At 38.9% G+C, this 25,511-nt stretch overlaps 1 protein-coding gene across 6 annotated transcripts in view; it reads left to right on the top strand.

The window, feature by feature from the left end:
- Window positions 1-25,511, top strand: part of Pcsk5 (proprotein convertase subtilisin/kexin type 5) — a 434,410-nt gene that overhangs the window by 189,385 nt on the left and 219,514 nt on the right. For all 6 annotated transcript variants that reach the window (XR_011704087.1, XM_027940145.2, XM_071600559.1 and 3 more), the window contains exons 8-9: window positions 5,055-5,267; window positions 15,190-15,290. Coding sequence is in view for 5 of the 6 variants with exons in the window: in XM_027940145.2 (XP_027795946.2) it covers window positions 5,055-5,267; window positions 15,190-15,290 (314 nt within the window). In the remaining variant the exon portion in view is untranslated. The remainder of the gene's footprint in view (window positions 1-5,054; window positions 5,268-15,189; window positions 15,291-25,511) is intronic.

Genomic DNA, 25,511 nt, shown 5'->3' with positions numbered 1-25,511 from the left:
TCATGTCTCTTCATGTCGATATACACACATACATAGATTCTGGTCAGACATGGGGTCCTTATCTCTTGTCTCCATGATGTTTTGGTTAAATGATGCAGGGACCATTAATGTGTCTCAGTTTCCTAATTTGTAAAAATCCATATAATAATATCTACCTTTCTGGCATTACTCTACATTTTACTCTTAATTGGGTAATAATAGAATTCATACATTATCATTTCCTTCCTCCTTTTTGTATTGCAAGAGATCTCCCTTATTTATTTAAGATTCTTTAAGAAGCCTTGCTAAGCAACACAGGAGGAGAAAGTCATATTAAAGTGTCAAATAAAATAACTTCATTGGCTAAAAAGTAATCACACCATGTAACGAAACAAAACTTAGCTTTTGGTGTATGATTGAATTGGTAATCCGGCATAAAGTGGCCTTTTCTGACCTTCTGAGCCACAAGAAAAACTAGTTCCTCTCTATCCTTTAAAAATAATGCTTATGGGGTAATATAAATTGATTTTTGTAGGGCACACATAAGAAAAAACACATGCACATTTAGATACACAATGAAAAAGACTATTTAGTGTTTGGTTGAATGGATCCTGCATGGATTTCACAATATCTTTTGCCTTAAGTTCATTAACTTTTAAGTTGGCACTCAATTAAATCAAAGGGTTTTTTTTTTTTTCATTCAGAGCCATATTTAAATAACCAATTGCACTCATAATATTTACCATGCTAGAAAACATCATTATTTACTACAGGGAATATGTATCTGGGAATTCTTTTTTTAATATAATATTATGCCCACCTTCCTTTCTACCTGCATACTACATAATGATTTAATTTTTAAGTTACTCTGAATTGGAGGGCAATATCCAGATTTTTTTCTTTACCACATGTTTTGGTTTCTGAATATTTCACCCTAATAAAAAACCCCTGTGCATCTGCAGTAAATAAATCTGTGAATTGCTAATTGTTTCAAATTAACCCCATAGATCTTTAGCAGCTGTCTTTATGGCATTTTCAGACCACAAATTCAGCCTGTGTATTTCTGGGACTTTGATCATAAATCATACATACAGGCATAAAGGTCATATTGCCTCATGGATGGAATGATATCTGCATCTGTACTCTGTCTCCTTTGTGAGGGGCAGGGCACTGTTCATCTCCTTCTCTCTTCTTCTTCAGTCAGCTTGGGCTACCTTAACAAAATATCACAGACTGAGCAGATCAAGCAAAAGAAATATATTGTCTCACAATTCTAGAGTCTGGAAGTGCAAGGTCAATGTATCAGGACAGCTGAGTTCTGATGAAGCCTCCTCTCTGGATATGAATTCTCAAGATACATATTTCTTCCACACAGACACCTTCATGGAAGCCTCTCCTCTGTGCCCACACACCCTGTTCTTTGCTTCTTAATAGGACACCTGGCCTATTATTTTCGGCCCCACACTTTAACCTTGATTACCTCACTAGTGATCCTCCTAGAAATGCACTCTTATTGGGCCTTCGGGCATGCACATATGAATTTGGGGGAACACAGTTTATTCTGTAGCACTCTTAAAGGACTGTGCCAGATATCTCCCCTTCAACCCTCAGGTCTTCTCTCCACAAGCTCTGGGCCGGAAGGACACTGATGCCCATGACCTCTGTCTATGGACTCCTAGTTCACTGGCTTCTGGCAGGATTGGGCCCATGGAGTACACTGGAGGGAAATAGATATGGGAGGAGGGGATTGGGGCTTCAGTCCATGTGCTGCCCACCTCCCTGCAGGGTCAATGTGGGATAGTGTGTTCCTGACCAATTCCTGCTAGTCCCTCTATCTTCAGCCCTGGGGACTCTCATGTCCTCATGTCCCTTCAGACCTGGAGATGTTTAGTGAACACACTCTGTCCTTGGGGGCTTTCCTGTTCCATTGTAAAGTGAATCCTTTGAATTGTCCCTTTAATAGAAGGATGTCTCCTCTGGAAGGAACATTTTCAGAGCATCAGCGACCAACTGTCCTTGTCCCCCAGACCTCTCTCAATCCAGTGGTTCCTCAAAGGACTCTTTAACAGTGTCACTGTTCCTCCATAGTGATTTTACTTGTGGGTGCTGCCAGAATAGGAAAAACAGTCTTTATACTTCTGAGGGAGCCCCACTAGTGTTGGAATTTCCAGGGAAATTTTGGTTTGGAATCAAGGTCTTTTGGTGCTAAGGAAAAGGCATATATCCTTTATTAATTCTAATTCTCCCACTAAGTCTGCAGTGAACTTGGAACTGGTCTGCTTTTAGATCCTAATGTCAAGCTGAAATAAAGACACAGGAGATTTGGCTGAAAACAGAATAATAACCACTAGACCTCATTTTGCCCCTGTCTATTGTAAGGGTTAAAGGCACAGACTTTGGCTCTGGTATTTCAGGTTTGGCTCTGGAATTAGCAAGCCTTTCTCAGTTGCCTTTCTCAGATGCCTCTCAGTTTGCGCATCTGTAAAACGATGATAATATAGACTTGGATAGTGCAGAATAAAACTTGTACCGTTCTTGGTGCAGGTTTCTAGAAATTTTGACCTCTGTTGTTTTTGGTACGCAGTAGACTTTCTATGAGTAAAAACCCTTTCAATCATAGTGTTAAAAAAATTACCCCCTGAAGAGAGGAAAGTTTATTTCTCAAAATAGTTCATGGTTGGGGCTGGGGTGTGGCTTAGTGGTAGAGCGCTTGCCTAGCATGTGTGAGGCACTGGGTTCGATTCTCAGCACCACGTACAAATAAATAAAATAAATGTCCATCAATAACCAAAAAAATTTAAGAAAATAGTTCATGGTCTTGGAAGGTTGATATAAAAAGGGAAATAAAAATATTTTCTAAGCTTACCAACCAGGATTACTTCTTGTCCATTGTCACCGTATGGTAGACTACGTGTCTAACGTGCATACACACAGGCACGCACATTTTTTTCTAAACTGAAAACATACTTTTCTTTTTGCAGTCTACATTTGTAACTACATCATAAAAACAAAAGTACTTTCTGAATGTTTTCTTAAATCAAATTACTTTTTGAAGATATTTTAATAGAATTTTATACGTGGGCACACAATTCATAATTTTACCTAGATCAGTGAGTGGATGTGATTGTATCTGCTACTCTTTCCATTGCCTTGTGGTTCCTAATCTATCATGCTTTGTGTTGTTTAAGTGAGGTGGGGTTTTTGTGCCATGGCATGGGCTCTCTTGACTTGCCAAGAGAACATCCTTTAGGTCTGCAATGTAGCCCCTCAGTGCCTGATTGAGAGGGAAGTTGTTGGTGATGAATGAGTTGGAACATTCTTTTCTCTCTGCCTTTTTTTTTTCTTTGTCTCTGAGATCTAGATGTGAGTCAGTCACAAGAGTTTCTGTCCCAGTACACACACCAAGGTGAGGTATAATTTCTGCTTGCGATTGACAAAGCATTCAGTGAGATTCTTAGCTAATGACGGCATGGCGAGTTTTGTATTTTGCTCTGTCTCATGGGTATCATGATAGGAAGCTGAGGGATGGTGAGCCAGGTCCAGGCCCAGTGTCCAGCAGCAACAGCAGCCGGAGTTGATTCCCCCCTCTCTTTATGGCTTTCTCCCCATTCCTGTGTAATCATATTGCATTTTCCAAGTTGAAGTACAAAACCTGTGTTCTGGTTAGTCAAATCATGTCATAAATATTCTATTTCTTGAGAATTCAAGGTCAGAGAGAGTTTATCTGGATACTCCAGATTCTTTATCATCTCTTTTGCTTTGGCTCTTTTCCCAGAAGTTCCAAGACAACATCTTAAATACTTTTCCCTCCACCTGTAGCAAGAAATACAAGGCCTTGAAGGAAGAAAGAGACTCAGCCATCAACAGTTATGTGACTTTGGTTCTTACTTCCTGACTCAAAAATGATGCATTTGGCCTAGATGTCCTCCAATATGCCTTCTGGTTTTAAAATGATAAAACTTACTTAGGATTTCAACTACAGCTATTCCCAGAAATATTTCTTATTTTGACTTACTTCAGTTTTCTCCTGAAAACATCATCTTATCGAACCAGAGTTGCTTTACTTCATGCATCTGCATTCTACTTTACTTCCATTCTTTAATTACTTAGGGCCTTAAGAGAATCTTTTAATTATCTTATTTTAAGTGACCAAATTTCAGCATACAGAACGTGTCTCTGTCTCCTAGCATTGTAAGAAAAAAAAGTTAACATATCTGGTTGAAGAAGTTATCTGTGGCCAAATACATTTGGAAATTACATTAGAGTTTACACCGTTCTCAGAATTTTGAAATGAGCATTCACTCATTAAAGGTTCTTAGAAGTTTTGCAATAAAGAAGGTTACTTAAGATTAACTCAGGGATTCCAAAATATATGCAATCTTGAAATCCTTTACTATTATAGTGTTATTAGCATGCCTCAGTAATCAGCATCCACACCATGAATGGGGGAGGTTGGCTCTAGAAAGAATTGCATAGTTGGTACATAGTTCTGCTGCTCACTGACAATGGAATTCAGCATAAATGCATAACCTCTCTAGAACTTGTGCTCCTCAAATATAAAACAATGATGCATAATCACACCTACTTCATGGTGGATATGAAGATTTAAAGCAATATTATATGACTAAGGGGGTTACAACTAATAACATTCCAATTCTGGGGTCTGGCTATCTGGATTCAAATTTTGGCCCTACTATATAGGTAACCTTAGAAACACCATTTAACTTCTGTACCCCATTTCCTCATTTGTACAATGGGAACAAAAATTTCACAAATATTTTAAGGTTGTTGAAAGAATTCAATCCAATTCAGGAAAAGCATTTAGAATTTTTCTCAGTTCATAAATTGTAGCCATTATTAGTATATTCACTGGTGCTTTGGATACTTGCATGACTGTTTCAGTTTACTGAAATAACTCCTCTTACCCCCTCTGAATGCTGTTTAAATACAGTGAATATTATTGACATCCTGCACACATCTAATTTTGCCCTGTTTTTTTTCTGATCTTCTCTCCATCTAGTGTTGTGGTTCTCATCTTTTCACACCATCATTTAGCTCTCTCTCTTTGTCAACAGGGGCGGAGAGGCCTTGGCTCTGTGTTTGTCTGGGCATCTGGCAATGGTGGAAGGAGCAAAGACCACTGCTCCTGTGATGGCTACACCAATAGCATCTATACCATCTCCATCAGCAGCACAGCAGAGAGTGGAAAGAAACCTTGGTACCTGGAAGAGTGTTCATCTACACTAGCCACAACCTATAGCAGCGGAGAGTCCTATGACAAGAAAATAGTATGTGACATTTGCATGTCTCTCATTATCTATTTATTTCATGTTCACTTTGAAATACGAAGAAAGAACCATAAATATATATGTACAAGTAATAGGTGAGATTAGCTGATGATACTCAACACAAGTCATTGTAAATATTGTCATTCTGTTACTAATTCATTGAAAATGCTTGGCTCTATTGTTATAGTCAAAGATTGAATGTAACTTTAGACATGAATAAGCATTGGTTTTATTGAGCAGAAATGATTGGTCCACATTTACATTGTGAATTAGTAGCAGAGCAACTAAAAACTTGACCCATCTCAGTGCCCTATCACTGACTTAACCTTAGCTGCAGTTCTTTGGTGTCTAAGTCCAGCTAATTTGAAAGTATATATAAAAGTATATAAGGAAACTTAGAACCAATCTTTTGCAGATACCAAGGAATGACTTGTATTTATTTAACTTGAACTGTACCTATATAAAAGGTGCTGTGCTTCTTTTTTTTCCTTCTCTTTTAATACCAGGGATTGAATCAAAGTGTGCTTAACCACTGAGCCACATCCCCAGCCTGTTATATTTTTATTTTGAGATGGGCTCTCACTAAGTTGCTCAGAGCCTCACTAAGTTGCTGAAGCTGGCTTTGAACTTGTCATCCTTCTGCTTCAGCCTCCCAAGCTATTGGGATTACAGGTGTGTACCCCCAGAAAAGTGCTTTTCTAAGACTGCAGCATACAGTCTGGATGGAGAAGAACAGAAGTCCTACGAGGTGAACATGTCCTCTTTTCTAGGCAAGCAGAAAAAGGATTAAAAGTTCAGGTTGCCGGTCCAGTCTACATAAGTTTCTTTCACTCTTCAGCTAATTATCAGTTGGGAACTTTGGACAAATTACTTGGTCTTTTTTTCTCAAAGACATTCTTTATAAAATTATTATTTATCCATGTATAGCTCACAGTTATAACTAAGATAATGAGGAAGTCAATAGAAGTGCCTAACCTATTGATGATTAAGGAAACGCTGACCTTTGGAGTGCCCAACACTGTGCTGGCGATTCTAAGTTTCAGACACCTTTGCTCTTGGTTATTTCTCTGATTGTGGTTTTGTAAACTGTCTCAGCATTTGTCTTTCTAAAGTGGAACAGAGCTGCTCTACCTGATACTTGATAGCATTTAACCAAGATCCTGCTTTCAGATCTTGCAGAGCCATGCAGGTGTGGCATATAGGAAAGAGAATAGGGCACTGCAGTTTGAACCCCCTAATCCCCAAATCCACCACAAGTGGAAAACTCCGCACCATGAAATTTTGTTTGATGCATAAAATCAAAGTAATTTATATAATTACCTTCAAGCTATGTATATAAAGTGCACAAGAAACATAAAAGAATTTTTTGTGCAGACATGGCTCTCATACCCAATATATCTCATTATGTATATGCAAATTGTCCAAAATCTTTAAAAAATCCACCATTCCATACACTTCCAGTCCAGGCATTTAGGATAAGGAATATTTGACCTGTACCTCCTTCATGTAAAGCATGTTTGGGGGGCAGGGATTGTTCTACCACCAAACTATATCCCTAGCCATTGTTTTTTTTTTTTTTTATGTTTTTGTTGTTGTTTTGTGTTTTTATTTTGAGACAAGTCTCTCACTGCATTACCTAGGCTGGCTTTGAACTTGTGATTCCTTGCCTCAGCCTCCTGAGTTACTTAGATTACAGGCATGTGCCACCTAGCCTTCTTGTAATTCTTGATCCAAATGTATTCAGTGTCTCTTAACTCCCGCTTGTTATGATTCTTTTTTATGCTTGATTTCTCAACTGCTTTTTACTACCTTTAGTTACATTTTGTAGACTGGCTTACGTAGAAGATGCTTACCCATGTACATATCCCCATCTTTCCCTAATTCATCCACATGGCTGGATTTAAAAATATACATGATGGCCTGACAATGCAGTTCAGTGGTAGAGGACTTGTCTAGTAAGTAAAAGGCCCTGGGTTCGATCCCCAGTCCAAGAAAAAAATAATAATAATAATAACAAAAATATATGTAAGCCCAACGGTCAGTACTTCCACATCATTCATCAGTAAGAATAACTCCAAAACATAAAGTAAAAGATGAAAATGCAGAGATTTAACCCTGTAGAATGTCCTACATCCCCAGCCTTTCCTTTTGTTGTTGTTGTTTTTAGATAGGGTCTCACTAAGTTGCTGAGGCTGGCTCAAACTCACAGTCTTCCTGCCTCAGCCTCCCAAGTCTCTGGGATTACAGGCATGCACCACTGTGTCTAGAAAAGTCTGGCTTTCTTAATTAAAAAATGATGCTTCTGTGAGATTTTGCCTTTATTATGGAAATGAAGCTCTTTTGACTGGAATTAGCTCTTTTGCCTCTGTGTCCCCTAATTCATAGTCAGTGTCCACTAGTGCTGAGTCACATTTGTCATTTCCTGTGAAATGGAGGTGATATCAGCACCAAACTCAGAGATTTCCTGAAGCTAGAGGACACTGAGAATAATGACAAGCTGAGTGAGCATCGAAGCTCTAAAGCTTGAGGCACTGTTGTTACCGGAGCCAGTAACCTACTGCACCCTGGGAGTGCAGGCTGGTCGTTTTTCCAGCTGCTGTTAACAGAGGTGCTTTTTGCACCTCCGTTTTTCCAACCTAAGAAATACTGTGCTCTGTTCCACCCACTCCATAAAGAAAGGCACTTTGATGGCGAACATGTTAACAGTTTGAACATGAGTGGAGCTGGCAGCGACATCAGCCTTTTATGGTCCAGCTGACCCCTTTTCCTTCAAGATGTCAGAATGATGAATAATCCCGCCTTATGCCTGGGACCTTGCTTCCACCAGGCTTTGAACCTAGACGCCTGTGGTCCCTGGGTGATGCCCACATCCTGTTAGTGGCATCTGTGATTGAGTGCTACAGGAATGGCAGTGTCTTCCTTTGTACTGGGCTCCCTTCCCTGAGCCATTCATTTCCTTTTGTCATTTGCAGCCTCTCCAGAAGAGCGCAGTTGTCATTCTTCATTCATACAGCACCTTTGTGATTTGAACCGAGACAGTCACAGAGGACCTGAGGAGAGGGGAAAGAACTCCTCTCAGCTTCTGGGAAAGTACTTTTGTCAAATAAATTGTACTTGTCCTGGACAAAATGCTTTTTCATGGTTTGCAAGCAGGGAAATCTTGTCCCAGGTTTCAAAACATAGCATCATCTCTGTCCCTGCTTTTCCTGCCATTACCATTAGCACAACTCTGGACATTGGTATGGTTCTTGCTTTCGTACATTTGGATTGTTGGTGGCCTTGTGGCTCATTCCAGAAAAGGAAGCTTCCAAAATATAAATTTTATTATAATAATAAGCAGTAGTTATTTTTAAAGCCATGATGTGAAATCATATTTTATTAGCCTTACTTATATACATCATATTCCATATCTCATGCATAGTACATTTTTAGTTTTATTGATATGTCATAAAAATCATTTTTTTGCCCTAAAAATATGTGCCTGGTACTATGCACATCACATACATCATCTCATTATAGCTTTAAAACATCATGGAGAAGGATTATCATGCCTCCAATACTGATGAGAAAACACTTTAAAAAGTTAAAAAGGAAAAAAAATCACAACTAGAAAAAGTGTTCCACTCAGGATGGACCCCCAAAGCCATCTTGTAAATCTGTGTGCTGCCATGCCTTTGATACCTTCAATGACACCTAACAGATCTGTATGAAGGAACGGCAATTTTCTTACCTATTTTGTGTCTTTTTCACAGTGGTTAAAAAAAGAAACACTTAGAATATATAGGTGTCCATTGTATTTTCTATTCATTCCTCTTTTTTTAAACTTCATGCCTTTTCTTCTTTCATGACTCCCTTAATTAGACCTCCGACAAAATCTAAGGCACAGCACTGAGCTCCCGAGATTGCACCTTTTGGGTGATGTTCAGACCAGGGCTCCATCCTGTGTTCTCTGTTAGAAGCATCCTGTCCTCAGATGCCACTTCCTTTATGTCTCTTCTCAGATTTCACTTCAGAAAGGATTTTCTTCCTTCCCTTCCCTAAAATAATAGCAGTCCCCTCCTTCTCCCTCTTCTCCTTTTTTCCTGTTCAATTTTCCTTCTAGTGCACTGAGAGCTACTTAACATGGTCATATTCATTTTCTTATTTGTTGTCTGTTTTTCATGCTGGAGTGGGAAATACTTGGGGACGATAAACTTTTATTTCTTTCCAAAGTGTGGGAGCTCAATAAACATTTGTGCATGATTATCAGATATTTGGGGTTCTTTTTTGTTTGCATTTTTTGGAACTGGGGGTCAAACTCAGGGCTTCAAGAATGTAAGGCAGACGCTTTGCCACTGAGCTACATCCCAGCCCTGAATATCAGACATTTGGAAGGATGGAAGATTCACAAATGGTCTATGTAGACACAGGAGGACAGGGAGGGAGGCTCTCTTTTTTTTTTTAGAGAAACTCTTTCAGTTGGCAGATTAATGGAAGGTAATTGATATTTGATAGTATATTTAGCATTGGAAATAAACAGGAACCTTGCTATATAATAAAGCTGTACATGTCACCCTCCTTAATGTCCAAGAGCATTCAGATTCCACCTGTGAGCCCTCACTGCCCCTCCACCTTTCTCACAAGTTCTATCATCTGGATAAAGCTCTCCTCTCTCTCCATTCACTCTCATCATTAAATTATCTCTTTCTTTTGGGACTTGCTCAGCCTTTGACATTTTCCCTTAGTCATTTGTCTTGGTGATTAGGATATGGGTCCATTGTACCTTCAGGGAGGGATTCTGTGAGCCAGGGTTTGAAGCATGTATGTGCTGCTTAACCCTCTCCCAATGTCATTTATTTTATTTGTGTTCAGAAAAAAAGAAACCCTGCTGCCTGGTATTTCAGGGTTGTTCTAAATGACCAATTCCACATGGAGGATTATCTTGTTGCTTTTAATGCTTGTAAGCAGAGGCACTTTTTTTTTTCCAGAAACACCTCCACCTTCCACCTAATTCATTTTTCAAATGCTGTCACCATCTGTACCATATTATCCTCTATCATCTCTGTTCCTCTTTTTAACTTAGCAAACACCATTATTTTTCATAAGTAAAAGACTAGCAAATCCAAATGTATTTAGTATGTTTGGAAGTTTGATCCACATTCTGTTGAGAATGTTAAAAAGTGAAAAGAAGACCCCATTTCTGACAACTTCTGATTTTAACGGTGCCCTGAAGGAACATTGCCGTACCCATTCGCTAACTTGGGCTGGGACTCAAGCTCAGTGCTACCATTGCTACTGCTGCCCTGGCTCTGTTGCTTTTGTTCTCATAGAGGACTATCCACTGAAACTCAGTTTCTTTTGCTGCTGTTTCACATTTTAGTATCTTCACCACTCCCATGCCCATTGGTTGCTCTGTGTTCTCAGGCAAGTTATTTAGTCTCTTTGAGCCTCCATATTCTTAGCTGGTAAATATATCTTCCTTGCAAAGTTTCTGTGGGTTTGTATGTACTTTTGGACACTGCTTCACTTGCTACAGGTTGTTTTAGGAGAAGCAGTGGGGTAGTAGTAGTAATTGTGCAAATAGTGCTATAGTTGAACCCCTGAGTTGTATATATACAGGTACACACAAATTTTTTTGTAGGATGATTACAAGTTTCTGTGATCAGACAAGAAAGAGACAGACAAGAAAGACATGACTTTAAGGCCTTTCCTAATGAGTGGGAAAGTTATTCCTAATGAGAGGGAAACCCTTCCTTGTGGGGTTGCTTAGAGTTTAAAGCTTTCCTTAAAATGAGCATATGGCAGATTGATCTTAGCAGTTTATCTTAGCAAATACTGTGCTTTTCTTTGTGCATGGAACTGAGCTGAACATTAGGAAAATACAACAATAATTTGAGATGGGATCCCTTTACATCATAGCAACCTCACATTTATAAGCAAAACCTAAGCTTGTACTTCACACTTACAGCTTCTCTTACCAACAGGGGAGTGAGGCTTTGGACTGACTTGTCATTCATGATTGAATTCCACACCATTGTGAACACAAAAAACATTCATTGGTCCTCGTTCCTTTTTATGTCACTGTGCTTGATAAATCCACTCCTTCTCCTTTATTCATCGATAGAGTTAAGATTCAGCTTCTGCCCTTCTCCCCCATAATGGTGTCTGAAACAGCTTTCTTGGCACATGTCTAATCCAAATCAAAATCAACACCAGAAACAGACAGCAGAATCACTCCATGTTTTAAAAATATCTGTTCAGTTGCTCTTTTAAACAGACAGGAGACAATATGGATCCTTCAATGTAAAACGTGTCACAGGTCATCGTGGAGAGAACACCCCCCGCCTTTGTGGGGTTGCTGTCAAGGCCTGTCACTTAGGGCCAAAATCAATCTGCACTGTGATTCCCTAGAGAACCGCATCGATAGCTTATAATCAAAAGCCCAATCAGCTCAAATAATGAAATGTGACATACTAGGAAATAAGATCTTAGGATGAGAAAAAGTGGTGATGGAGGAGGAGACTGGCTAGACCTAAACAGTACCCTCTTCTCACCAAGTAAAGATCACATCCGAACTTTGTGGAGTCCAAAAAACCATCTGCTACTGATCCTGAGAGGCTGAAAAAATCTAATTTGCTGATCAGGCCAGCTTTGATCTGGCTCAGGGCCTGATGTCCTCCTCTCCAGCTTCCTTCCCTCCGATGGACACAGATGATATTTTCTTGAGCAATCTGAGAGGCTCTTTGGAGGCAAATTCTGTTTCTGATTTGGGTAGTGAATTGAGGGAATCTGTAGCATGCAGGATGTGCCACCAGGATGGAGACCAACTTCTGAGACATTCTTTCGAACATCTGACATTAAAAGTGCTTTATTGTCTGGCTTTGCACATAGAATCTCTGGACTCTCCCTGCCCCACATTCTGTGCCCAACATCCAACACAACTTTCCTTTTAATGACACTGTCAGGTCCTACTTGCGTGCGTTGTGATTAATGGGGTTACCTCATGTGCTTCCAGTTTGGAGAACATCATTTTTCTTCAAGATTGCATTTTCCTTGGTGGTCTTTGCCTTTTCTTTCTAAAGATAGACATAAAAATTCTCCTATACTGTGACTTCTCTAAATGATGAGAACTCCAGCTTAGAACTTCTCAGTAATTTACACCTAAATAGCTCCACCACTGACAGTAACTTCCTCTTGAGATGCTCCAGCTGCAATGTCCACTTAAAGCAGATGAGAAGGGAGTGAGGATGTTGTGATTCCTCCCCCCACCCCCATTCCTTTTAACCTTTTCCCTTTCTGTCACCTGGCTACTCCACCCCTTTCCCACCCCTACTTCCTACTCTCACTTTTCTTTTAGGTAAACTGATTGGGGGAAAAAAAATTAAAATGCAGCACAATAGTGACTTGGAATTCCCCAGACCTGCCTATGTGAAGAGCGTTTAACACCTCATTGGTGTCTATTTATAAAAGTCCTAAACAGTTTTTTATTGAAGTCCGTGTTATGTGATCTATACCGAATGACTCTATGTGGATGAGGCATATTCCTGTTGCAAACCTGACATGAAATTTTCATTGTTCATGTTTGGCTGGAGGTGGTTATTTATTAGACTCAAAACTGCTACACACACTTGGAGTGTTGATTCTGGATTTGTTTCTGTGTGTTGAAAGTGTCTGGTGCAGCTGAAGAATAAGCCAGGAGAGCCAAGTTGGGAAATAGCATGAAAAATCTTGAATCCAGGCACAAGTCATTGAAAAAAAATAATAATAAAGCATAGACAAAGGAATGTGACCATGGCTGAGGTAAAATGAAAGGAATGCAGGCAAGGCCATCTCTCAACAGCAGTGACTCTGGAGACCAGAAAATAAAGCTGCAGATTAACCTAAAATTTCAAAAGAAGTAGAATTACCTTTTTAATGATCCAGCAATCTCAGTTTTGGATATATATTTGAAGGAATTGAAAATAGGACCTTGAAAAGATTTTTGCACACACGTGCAAACTCTGCAGCTCTGTTCACTCCAAGTGTTCTCCAATAGATGGATGGATAGAGAATCGGCAAAATGGCGTATTATTCAGCCTTGAAAAGGAAGGAAATCCTGTCGCATGCTTCCATGTGGATGAACCTTGAGGACATTATGCTAAGTGAAATTTTTTAATGAGGAAAAGATGGATACCACAGGATTCTTCTTACATGTAGTACCTAGAACACATAAAAACAGAAAGCAGAACAGTGGTTGCCAGGGAATAAGGGGAGGGGCGAGGAAGACTTGTTCCGTGGTTAGAGTTCATTCATGCAAGATGAAAAAGATCTAGAGATACTATACAGCAGTGCTCATGTAATTAGTCTTACAGTACTGGACACATAAAAATTATACTAGGAAGGTAGATTTATGTTATACGATTTTTAGCACAATAAAAATACATCTTTAAAGTCAATAATGGAAAGTGCAGAAAACTTGTTAACAGCGTGGATAAACTCTGTCCATCCACACCACCGTATCCACATGGTTCTATACGTTTTGGTTCTTCTTCCAACTGCTTTGTGCCATTACTCCTACCTCACACAGATAATCTGGTGGCATTAGAGGTGACATAAAAAACAAAAGATACTAAGAACAGATGGCCTCCTGTGAAACTGAATGAGCCAGGATGTCAGTCTAGAATGATAACAGATAATGGAAGACAGCCTTCTGGAACAGAGAAGAAACTCCTAAAGGGGAGGGGATTCAGCTCTCGGGAGTTGTGTAGCAAACCAAATTCGACTCATCTTTGCATTCCTCTTAAAGGAAGCACCTGGGGAAGACAGGGCTTTGTTTTCTGCTGCCTTTATCCTCCTTTACCTTTATGTTGACATATTTTTTTTTATCTGTAATAGGTAGTAACATACTTGTCTTATTGCCAAAGAAAGATTTACTGACGTCTTCAGTGATAGCAGTGAATCTGTGGACTCACCTCACAAGCCTGTGCCTTCTAAGCGCATGTGATATTAGTCCCAAGGGAGCAAAGATAGATTCTTCTCCAGGAGGGAGAATTTTAGAACTCTTACAATATTACAATGGTTTCCAGAAAGATCCTTCCCTAATATTTAATTTCTCTTATTAAAGGAGAACTTAAATTTAATTTTCTTCCTTAATGAGACCATGATGGAACAAAGGTTGAAAACCATTGCCCTTGCTGGATGATGATATTATTCAGCCACAGCTGAAGTGAACTGGATTCAATCCAAGAAAATAAAAATGATCTAGTTCTCATATTTTGATTAAAAAATAAAAATAGAGAAATAGGTAATCTCTTTCTATAATGGACAAGCAGACACTCTGTGCTTAAATTGCATATGAAGCATACTAGTCTGTCCTGTTGTATTTATGTGAAGTCTTTGAGGAAATCTTAGTTTGACCTTGCAATATTTCTATAAATTCTGGAAAGCTCTACAACCAAACTTACCTTCTATGGCAGAGTTTGTTTAGACTTTAGCTTGAAACCTACAGCACTGTCAGGGTAATGGTCTGGAAAAAGTGGGGGCTATATAGCTTTATTTCTTAGGTTCCCAATGCCAAGCTTAGTAGCTGTCGATTCAACACATTTTAATTATTTTAAAATATTGGAGCAATGAAAGAACTTTGGTTTTAACCAGAGCTTGTGCTAGGATGAACTATATGAGATGCCTGCAGTTTAAAATTAATAGTGTTTCTTGCCATAGGTTCCCCTTAGTCCTGATTCTGGCTTTAGTAGAAGTGAAGGACAATTTCCAAATCTTTTTCTCATCAAAGTCGGTTTACACAGGTGATTGTCTGGAAGCAATATTGTCACGGGTTGCAGGAACAAGAAATTACAAACAAATCTTTTAACACCCCTCTACTTCACTTTTGTGAGTAAATTTCATTCTACTTGCATATGACTTACATTGACCTCAGAGATCTGAGTTTTTCACTTCTGTCTTTTAGATCACGACGGATCTAAGGCAGCGATGCACCGACAATCACACTGGAACATCGGCCTCAGCTCCCATGGCTGCAGGCATCATTGCGCTGGCCCTGGAAGCCAAGTAAGCCTTGATCTCTCTATGTATTCACTGGTGACAGCCCTAATCTCCAGGAAAATAGTCCTTCCCATGTATACAGTCCCTAGCATAACAACCCAGAAGATAGTCTTCCCAGCCCCACCTTGAAAACATCAATGATTTGGGCTTTACAAACATTTCCCTATATCAAGAACATAAGGGGGGGGGGGGTTATATGCTTAAAAAAATCGAACTGTGTAATTACTTTATTATGGAGTCATTGTATGAGCATGCCAATTGGCTCCAACCATCTTGCTTGGTTCTTTATTCTGGTCTGGGAATGTTCCTGTGAGTTTCAGAGTGGTTAGGTTGGCCCACTCATGTCCCTTTCTCCATGTCGCAGTGAGGCAGCACAGATTCCATGACAACAGCACCGTCACAGATCAACTCTGAAATACAGACGGTCAAGGCCATATGCCAGAAGCCCAGGGACAAGGACAACCCACTTATCTCAAATCCTGTTCAATATATCAAAATCTGTACCTAAAGATTTCTTTGAAAGTCCTCCTTAAGCTATTTGTACATAGGCTCATCTCCTCTTTATCTAAAAACAAATAGGTTAGTTTGTCATAGCTCTTTGAAAACCTAATACAGGTCTAAAATCTCTTGTCTTCAATTTCAAAACCCAAAATGCTCAGGAAACTGAAAGTTCTTTTGCAAATTTAACACCCAAATTCATTGGATGGCAAACTTGTCCCAAACTGATTTCAGGCTATTTATGGTCTTTGCTCATTCCATTTATTGTGAAAATTTCTATTTTCACTGCAGAAATATTCACATATTTATGAGGTGCTGGCTCAGACCCTGCTGGAGGTTTTGTGTAAAATATGCTATGAACACCATCTCTGAAAAAATGTTGAGTTCCAAACACATCTGGTCCAAGGATTTTAAAAAGGGAATTGAGGGTCTGTTCTCTGAGGCTCTCCCTGTAGGAAGATCTCAGAAAAAAAAAAGAACTGGAGTAATGACATCAATGTTTTTCCAAAAGTAGCTTTGCAAGCCTCCCTAGGGAGGAGTAGAAAGATTTGTCTACTCACATCTGAGGTAGAGCAATAGCAGGTGACAGGGAAAGAATCCAGGATAGTAAAGAGGCTCAGGTACTGGATTAAGAATGGGGCTGGTTCATTCCCACGACACAAGCAGCATCCCAACATTTATAGTTGCCACTCTGTAAGGGAGGAAGCCTATGTTAAGGCAGTCTGTCCTTAATATATATGGATACAGTAGATTGCTAAGTCATTTAAATCCTTGGGCTGAACCACAAGCAGAATCCAGGCTCAGGATGTGGTGCTCTATCTTTGGATGGCCTCCCACATAAGCCTTGTCATGGGAGATATCCAAGCCCCTGTGAGCATTTGGATTTCTTTCTTTTTGACAAGGTTAAATATGAAGTCATTTAAAACATATTATATCTTTTAAGGTGTTAAAAGTTTGGGTTTAGCAAGGAACTGGCACTTCTATGAAATTCTCACTTTACAACTTTTCACTGAAGTGTTCTGGCAGAATTCTCAACTAAGTGTCTGTGTTTTTAATTTGGTGGACTCTAAATAGGATTTTTCAAGAAACATTGTTTTCTTTCTGAAATTCTAGGTTGCTTCTCTGGAACATTTTCCTATCCGCAAAATATTGAAGGGGAAAAAAAATCAGGAATTTCTTTACCCCCCACACCCCCAAAAGGCTATGATCTCAGATTCAAATTTGGCATCCTGACACTGTAACTGGTGCTACAGAGAATCAGATAATGCTTGGTTCTTTGAGATATTACTGTAACATTGTTATTTTCAACAACAGTTCTTTTAAGCGCTATTTAAGTTGAAATGCAGAATCCTAACTTTAAACCTGAAACAACCCACTCAGTGAGATAAGGTCACTTTGGGGCTGGGCAACACATTCAAAGGCTGCAACTGTTCTTTTCTTTTGTGTGTCGAGCATTTTTCAAGATTTATGTTTTGCCAAAACTGTGATGGGTGGAATGAAGTTCCCCAAATACAGGTTACTGGGAAATCCACTGTATTTTAAGATTTTAGCAATCCAGTTCAATCATGGGTCCAAAATAGATGATAAACAATCTGACAAAGAATATACCTTTCCTGTCACACCTTTGGTTTGACCTACAGGCCAATCTGTGCCTGTAAGTGCAGCTGAATTATAGAAAAGAGGTCCAAATACCGTTAAGAGTGGGTCAAGCATCGATATTAAACCAGCAGCAAAATAAGGAGTGGTGCTGCAGCTTGAGTGAAAATTACCTAAAACTAGAAAATTGAAGAGAGGAGCTCAAATAACAGTGCACTGAGACTGCAGTTGTTCTAAAACTAAGCCCAGTGCTTGCACATTCCCACCATCTCTTCAACAGCCCCGGCAGTCCTTGCAGTCTCCTATTACCCTTCTACTTCTCAATCATACTTGAACCTTGGTATTTTGAGATTTGGCCTTTACTATCACAAGCTGAAGAGCCAGATCTTCAAGATACTCCTTTGTAAGGGGAGAGGAGAAAAAGCTTCAGGAGGCAGAATTATGGCCTGGGATACTGCCTTGCTCTTCAGGTAGGCACAGCCTGCTACACCGGGGTCAGCTGAGTAACTGAATGGGCTGTGCCTTCAGATGACAAGCTGCAAACAGAGCCTGCTGTTCCCTGTTTAACGTCATGGTCCTACACTACAAGGACAGATGTATCATTTCTCTGAATGTCCCTAGATTGCAGTATTTACTCAATCATAGGGACATCAGGGAAAACACCATGCTCTGAGCTTCCCCTAGTCTGTCTCCTTCATGTTCCCCAGTTTCTTGCCCGCACAGGAGACTTGCCTGGATCAGTAGGACTGTAAGTCCTGTTATAGATGCTACTTTGGCCTATGGCCTCTCTGCCATTCTTAAACCTTCTCAGGAAATTAAGAGCAAAAATAACAAATACAAAACATAGAATCAGATAAGCTTAAACTGTCCAGATCTCTTATCTAACTTAATAATGTTTGATCATGAAATAACTTTGCTGTGACAGCCCACAGGACTCCCAGGACATTCTTTTCCTACAAGGTATACAGCAAACTACATTGCAATAAACTCCACTGTGTTAGACCCCCAGATTCTTGAATGAAAATAGTCCGCTCTCTTTCCATGGGTTCTGTACTTTTTTAATTAATATTTTAATATTTTACAATGTTAATTATTCATTAATAATGCCTCCATGGGTTCTGTACTTAAGAATTCAACCAACCATGGTTGAAATATTTGAGAAAAAGATCACATCTGGACTGAGCATGTACAGACATTTATTTCTTGTCATTATTCCCTAAAATAAGGCATTATAACAACTATTGACATACCAATTATTTTGTAGTAGGCATTATAAATAATCTAAAGATGATTTAAAATATATGGGAAAATGTGCATAGGTTGATTTCAAATACTACATCATTTAATATAGGAGACTTGAGCATCTGTCGACTTTGGTATTTGCAAGGAGTCCTGGAACCAGTCCCCCACAGGTAGGGGTGACTGTGTTCTGTTCTGTTTCCAAGACTCTACTATTCTGGCTCCTTATTTTTTCTTGCTGAGTGTGAGCCTCTTTGGGTTGTTTTAAACTCTGCAGCCAACTCTGACAATCTTATGAATCTTACCTTGGGGTAAATTGGGTGATTTTTCCCTTGTTCCCAAAGATGCTTCTAGAAATCATAAGCAATTTCAAAATAAGTGAAAATACTATCATCTTTAAAAAGAAGGGAAAATAACTATTTTTGTGTTGGAGTGCCCTCAACACATATTTATTGGTTCAGAAGACATACTGTTTCAATTTTTTTATTTTGTGGTTTTTTAAAAGTAATTTTTTTCTGATTTTTCAGCTGAGTGAATAGGGAATAGGTAAGTGCTGATTACAAGAGAATTAACTGCCATCTGCTAGTTAAAATGATGTCTTTTATATAGTGAAATTCAAAAAGCTCAAAGTGCCCTAGGAAACAAGTATCTTAAAGAAGAAAATAGTAAAAGATGAGTACGCTAATTTTAGGTTAGCAACCTAGGAGAATACCAAGTCATATTTGTAAGGAGCTTTTCATCTACTTATTGGCATGTGTTGTCAGTACTCTAGACCTGTGGAAAATAAAACAAAAAAGGAGCTTACTAGCAACTGATGTTTCACATAAATGGTTGAAATTACTGACATTCATAAAAGTAGAGTGCTCAGAATAACAAACTATGTTTTGCTGAAAGTCTTCCCGACCTAAGTCTGCAATTATTAGCAAATAAAAGCCATTTCAGTGGAGTCTTTTATAGGTTAAAGTGTCATATTAACTCAGGAAATTCAAATTTTAAATTCCCCAAAGCAATCTTTTGGCTTGAATTGCAAAGGGCCTTTTATTGGACATTTGAAAAATATATGTTCAACAACCAAAAGCAGTTACTCTACATAGTGAATGGCAAACAAAAGTCACTGAGTCAGATAGAAACTTCTGGAATTATTTAGAACATAGATGAAGGTATTGGTAAAAAAAAAAAACCTTCCAGAAACCCTTGGTTTCGGTGATCCAATTTTCCTCAAATTTCTCAACTAAGAGGCCACGGAAGTACCATACTTTGAGAAAACCCAATAAAACTAGTTCTAAATTTAGAAAATGAGAAAATGGGATGGCAGTTATTATTCTACACTAGAAATATACCTGATATATATTAAACATGAGCTGCCATGGTATACTATGTACACACGCACATACACGCACATACACACACACACACACACACACACACGCAATCGGATTTACATGTTTCCAGGTAGGCTCATCTGCTTTTTCTTTTTTTCTGTTACAATTTTCCTAGTACCACTGGTTTATAGAATATGAATGACACATAATGTTTAAGGAACATGAAATATAATTATAGATCACTTATACAATTTCTTATTGTTCTTTAGATATATTCATATGTAATATCTTCCAAAGAAACTTAGTTTCTTGGGAAATAGGATTATGTCTTATAATCTTTATTTATGTGTATACATCAAATATATTAAGCACCAGAAAACATTAAGGCATCATGGCATATATTAGGTGAATTCAAGGGAATCACTTTACAGTGGAGCAGGAAAGCTCCCAAGGTCAGGGTCATCTGCAGGGGTGAAGGGACATGAGACAGGAATCCCTGGGGCTGGAGACAGTGGAACTACCAGGAGTTGACAGGGACACACTGTCCCACATTGGTCCTGCAGGGAGGCAGGCAGAACTTGGACTGAGGTCCTAATTCTCTCCTCCCATACTTGTTTCTCTCCAGTGTACCCCATGGGCCAAATCCTGCCAGAAGCCAGTGGACTGGGAGTCCATAGACAGAGGCCATGTATATCATTGTTTCATAGCACAGAGCTTGTGGAGAGAAGACCTGAAGGGTTGGTGGGGAGACATCTTCAACAGTTCTGTAGGAGTGCCACAGAATAAACTGTGTTCCCAAAAATTTTGTGGGAACTGTGTTCCCACAAACCTTAGGGTATGTGATACCCTAAGGCCCAATATGACTGCATTTCTAGACAGGGCATAATTCAAATATTTGTTTAGAAAAAGTATCACTTGCCATCCAAGAATCTTACAATCTCATTAGGGACAAATGTTCACTAGCAAATCTACACAAATTATTTAAGACAGCCAATGAAAGAGTCTTGGGGGAAAGATTTTGGAGGGTACAGGACTTGGTGGAAAATAGAAATGGTTAACTTTGATAATTCCAATTGGAACATGGTTCTATCACAACCACTTGTATATCCCATGGGACACCCAAGCATAATGTTCTTAACAAGGTCTGTCCTCAAACCTTGTGTTTTCAACAAGGGAACTGCATCCTATAGAAGTTAACAGAAATGCTCAGTTTTGTATATAAATTATTTTTGCCTTTGTGGCTTTTAGTGACCTCCCTGTGCTATCTCATCCCTCTCCTTGTTGACTTGTTCTTTACTAGAGCTGAACCTCACATTTCTATTCCTCTCTCAGCTTCCAACTCTCCCTACTTCCTGTCCTTAGTGGAAGAGGTCACTGTCAGACATGGAAAAAGGTCAAAGTGCAAAATATTGAAGTATCACACCAAAGGATGATTCATACCATATGCTGGTAATTTAAAAGAAAAAAAATCCTGAAAATATTTTCTCAAGAAAATAACAATCTTGGGCTAGGGTTGTGGCTAAGAGGTAGAGCGCCTGCCTCAAATGCATAGGGCACTGAGTTCGATCCTCAGTACCACATAAATAAATAAAATAAAGGCATTGTGTCCATCTACAACTAATAATTTTTTTAAAAAAAAATTTTAAAAATTAACTTTCTTATACACCTAAAAAATCCAGGTATATAAATTTTATGCAGGCCTGATTGATCAACCACTATATATCTTTGTTTTACCTTTCTTTACCATCTTTCTTAGCGATAAAGATTTCCAATGCGGGAAAAATGTAAGGAAGTGTCCCAAAATATTTGTGATACAGTTATTGTGAAAAATTGGTACCTGAGACAGTTGAGAGGATGCCTGTAGTTTTTAACAAATTAGTTCAGAGTTAAAGTAACTTACTGATGGGGCTTCAGGTTTTTAGAACTGAATATGACCAAGGGTGATCACAGAAGGGTTTGATAGTCACAAACATTTCTAAATATTGGTGTGTTAGCCTCTTAGAACTGATAGCCTGTAAACCAATCTTATCTTCTTTTGTTGTTGTTGTTTTTTTAATTAAAAACACATTTCAGTATAAAATGTTCCATTTAAGAATTTTCCCAAGGGCCACATTCAGTGGTATGAAATGTTTCAGTGGGTGGGGAGCACAAATGTGTTTGGTTATAGAGGTAAAATTGCAGAGGATATTCCAGTCCTTTCCTTTTAGGAGAGTTTTGTTTATTTCAATTAGAACTTAGAAAGGACAAGCACAAACAGTGAGAAATGCAGGCACATGTACCCAGATTCAGTGCAATCACAGGCATAAAGAGCAGGTACCCTCCCAACCTCCCTTCCACACACTCATGTACTGCAATGTTGGCTTAGAATTTGGCCAAGATTCCTGATGTGGAGAGTTAGGATATACAGCGTGAAGAGGTTGAAGAGGAGTAAAGGTTAATCAGGGAGGAGAGTTGAAAAGAAGGCTTGTGGGGTAAAAACAGCATACATTTCAACTTGAGACGGAGCGGACAGAGAAGGGATGTACTGTCCTGGATTATTCCCTATAGTGAAATAATTGTAACCAGACCCACAGAGCAGTTACCGCGGGCCTTCTGCCAGGACTGTGCATGAAAATAGCTTTGTTATGTCTACATACACACAGACAATACAGTCTGTCCTCTAGCACTTTTCAAGTTCAAATTATGTGGAAGCCAATTTTCCCTGGACTAGACTTTGTACCTTAAGTAATGGTTTCAAACCAGGATGGCTTCCAAAGGTGTCCATTATGACTGCAGAAGCCCTGGTCAACAGGCTCATTCACCTTGAATTATCCTGGGGATTTGCCAGAATTTTCCATCTCCTTCCCTAGGTGAGGAAACTGAGAAACATGTGAGAGAGTGGAGCTGCTCAGCAGCTGCACCGAGGAGTAAGGTGTTCTTGGGGAACTGTTATCTGCCTCTTTTTGCTTAGCTCTTTTTTTAAAAACCAGTTTATTGATTGAAAACATGTTATTCTTATTGCTGTAATAATAAAGACAGTTTTTAAGAAGAATACTTCTTAGTCCTGTTGCAATCACTAGATATGTTTCCTTGTGTAGCAGGCCAAATATCATTTTCAAAGTGTCAAATATTAGAAATGTCTCATGGTATAAATATCCAATTTGTGTGGGAGGAGGCAGATGAACAATTTGGAAAGCTAGAGGAGTAGTTCAAGAGAGATTAGGGGAGCCTGGTGGATGCAATGGGGATGGCATAGAGAAGTGGGGAAATTTGATGGACATTCTGCAAGTGGAGCCAACAGGGAATGAATTAGGTATGTGCCTTGGGGGAAAAGGAAAAAAATCAAGACTGAGGTCTAGTTTCTTGGCTGAACATGGATGGATTGTGATATCATTTATAGAAATAGATACCCTTTCTTTTTTCCAATGAGATTTTGGAAATTAGAAGAAGCATAGAATCTGGTGGCACCAGGTCCCTAGTCAAATAATGCCTTACAACAGGCCCTGTAGCAAATGTCTAGGACAATCATCAGCGGTGCTTTGGTAGGTTGGGTCCCCCAGCAATGGATTAATCCTCAGAAAATGTCTGTCACTGCCATCCTGAATGCTCTGAATGACTGAGACAGTTTACATTTTTAAGAAGATAAAGAATGTGGACCTAATGTGCATTCTACTACCCCATCTGCCTCTCTGTCCTTTAATCCCAATAGAGTGGGAACAGCAAATTATCCTCAATGCAGGTGTCCAGGAAGATTGCTTAGATAGTCCACTGATCAGTGAGTTTGAAAGATATATGTACAATTTAGTATTTCAGTTTTGTCTCCTGAGAGTTTATAGATTTTGCTGGTTGCCAGGAAATTTTTATTCTTGATGGTGCCTCTGGTTACACCCCAAATACTATCAAATATCATTTTTCTTGCTAAGAAAAAGAAAACATGACTTTTTGTTCAGGGGCCGTTACTTTCACATCACAGCCTGCTACTTAATCACTTCAGTCAAGGCACATTAAAAGACTTTCTCCATAATGACTCATGTGGTAGTTTCATCAAACAGTACTGTCTTCATATTCAAAGATTCCCAGATATATCCCTAAGCTCTATATTGAAACCCAGTTCAGATTCAAGTCTGTTTATATACCAAATGGTCTGAGGCTAAGTTTTGAATCTATCTGACTCGTACCGATGTTGTCTTAACCTATAATTATTTTTACTTCTGGGCTATGTTTCTCACATAAAAGTTAAGATTTTTTTCACGTCATTTTCTCTGAAGAAAATAATTGATCCTAATAACACCACAATCTAGTTTTAGTAGTCAGTTGATATCAGCATTACTTTTTTCCTTTTCTCAAAAAAAAAAAAAAAAAAACTGTAATCGTCATGCATTTTGCCATTAGTATGGGAGAAAACCTAAATTAGAGAAGTATGACTGACAGATTGAAAATCTTGTCATTTTACTCACATATAAGATTTATTCATCCTGACATCAATAAGCCAGTGATGGCATTTAATGTGTTGAAAGCTCTAAGCAACACATTCACTAGGAAATCAACTGTGATACCTGGAATAGAACATGCAACACAGAAAGAAAGACATTGTATGATGTTTACAAGGTTGTGTGATTTCTTTCCCTCTTGGGTTAAGTTTTAATATCCTATTTGTGGATGATTCTCAATTTTACCGAGTAACCATATATGTGACTAAGATGCAGGGAAGTCTTTGCATATTCCAGAAGACCAGTAAATCTCTGAATGCTGGCAGTGTCATTTTTAACCAGAAAGATCATAGTACATCAGACTGCAATATCCTATGTATGAGACAGAAGATTCTTCTTACCATTGGCCCCAAATGAGCCTGAAAATATTGCACAGTGCAAAAAGACAAATAAAAGATAAAATGATGACCCAAAAAAACAAACAAACAGCAGTCTGCTTTTACTGAATGTTTGCTCTATTCCAAATTCTGAACTACATGCTTACATCAGTAATCCTCATTTAATCCCCCAAGCAGTGCTCCAAGGTAGGCATTGCAACCGTGTTACAGATGTGGAAAGTGAAGCTTAGAAATTCACAGTCAGTGATAGAACTGGAGGTTGAACTCCAAGCAGTGTAACACGAGCACACACCACACTACCACATCATCACCTTCCTGTTTTAAGAGCACACAGGCTCTGTGGACTATATAAGGGCTATGAGTTTTGAAAAGGGAGTTAAAATCCTGAGCAGGGATGATTTAGGAAGACTTTACAGAACAGGAGGGATTTGAGCTATACTTCAAAGATTTGTTTTCAACTTTAGTGTGCATGAGTCATTAGGGATCTCTTTAAAAATGCCTATTTTTACGTTCTCAAAGTAATTCAACTACAGGTGATCCATAGATCTCCAGAAACCTCCCTAGACCGTAAACTGTCTTGCAAGTCAGTAGCCTCTGCAACAAGAACAATTGGCACATAGTAGACAAAACCGTGTGTGTGTGTGTGTGTGTGTGTGTGTGTGTGTGTCTAACTTACAGAATGAATGGAAGAAACTCATCTTATAATTATTCGGAAGTTTGCATAGGTAACTCTATATAGGTATATGAGTTATAGTGCCAGAAAGT

Source organism: Marmota flaviventris, chromosome 13 (assembly GCF_047511675.1).
Source record: "Marmota flaviventris isolate mMarFla1 chromosome 13, mMarFla1.hap1, whole genome shotgun sequence".
In the NCBI taxonomy this organism is placed as follows: Eukaryota; Metazoa; Chordata; class Mammalia; order Rodentia; family Sciuridae; genus Marmota; species Marmota flaviventris.
The sequence above is the reverse complement of the archived record's forward strand: the minus strand, read 5'-3'. Positions and strand labels throughout refer to the sequence as shown.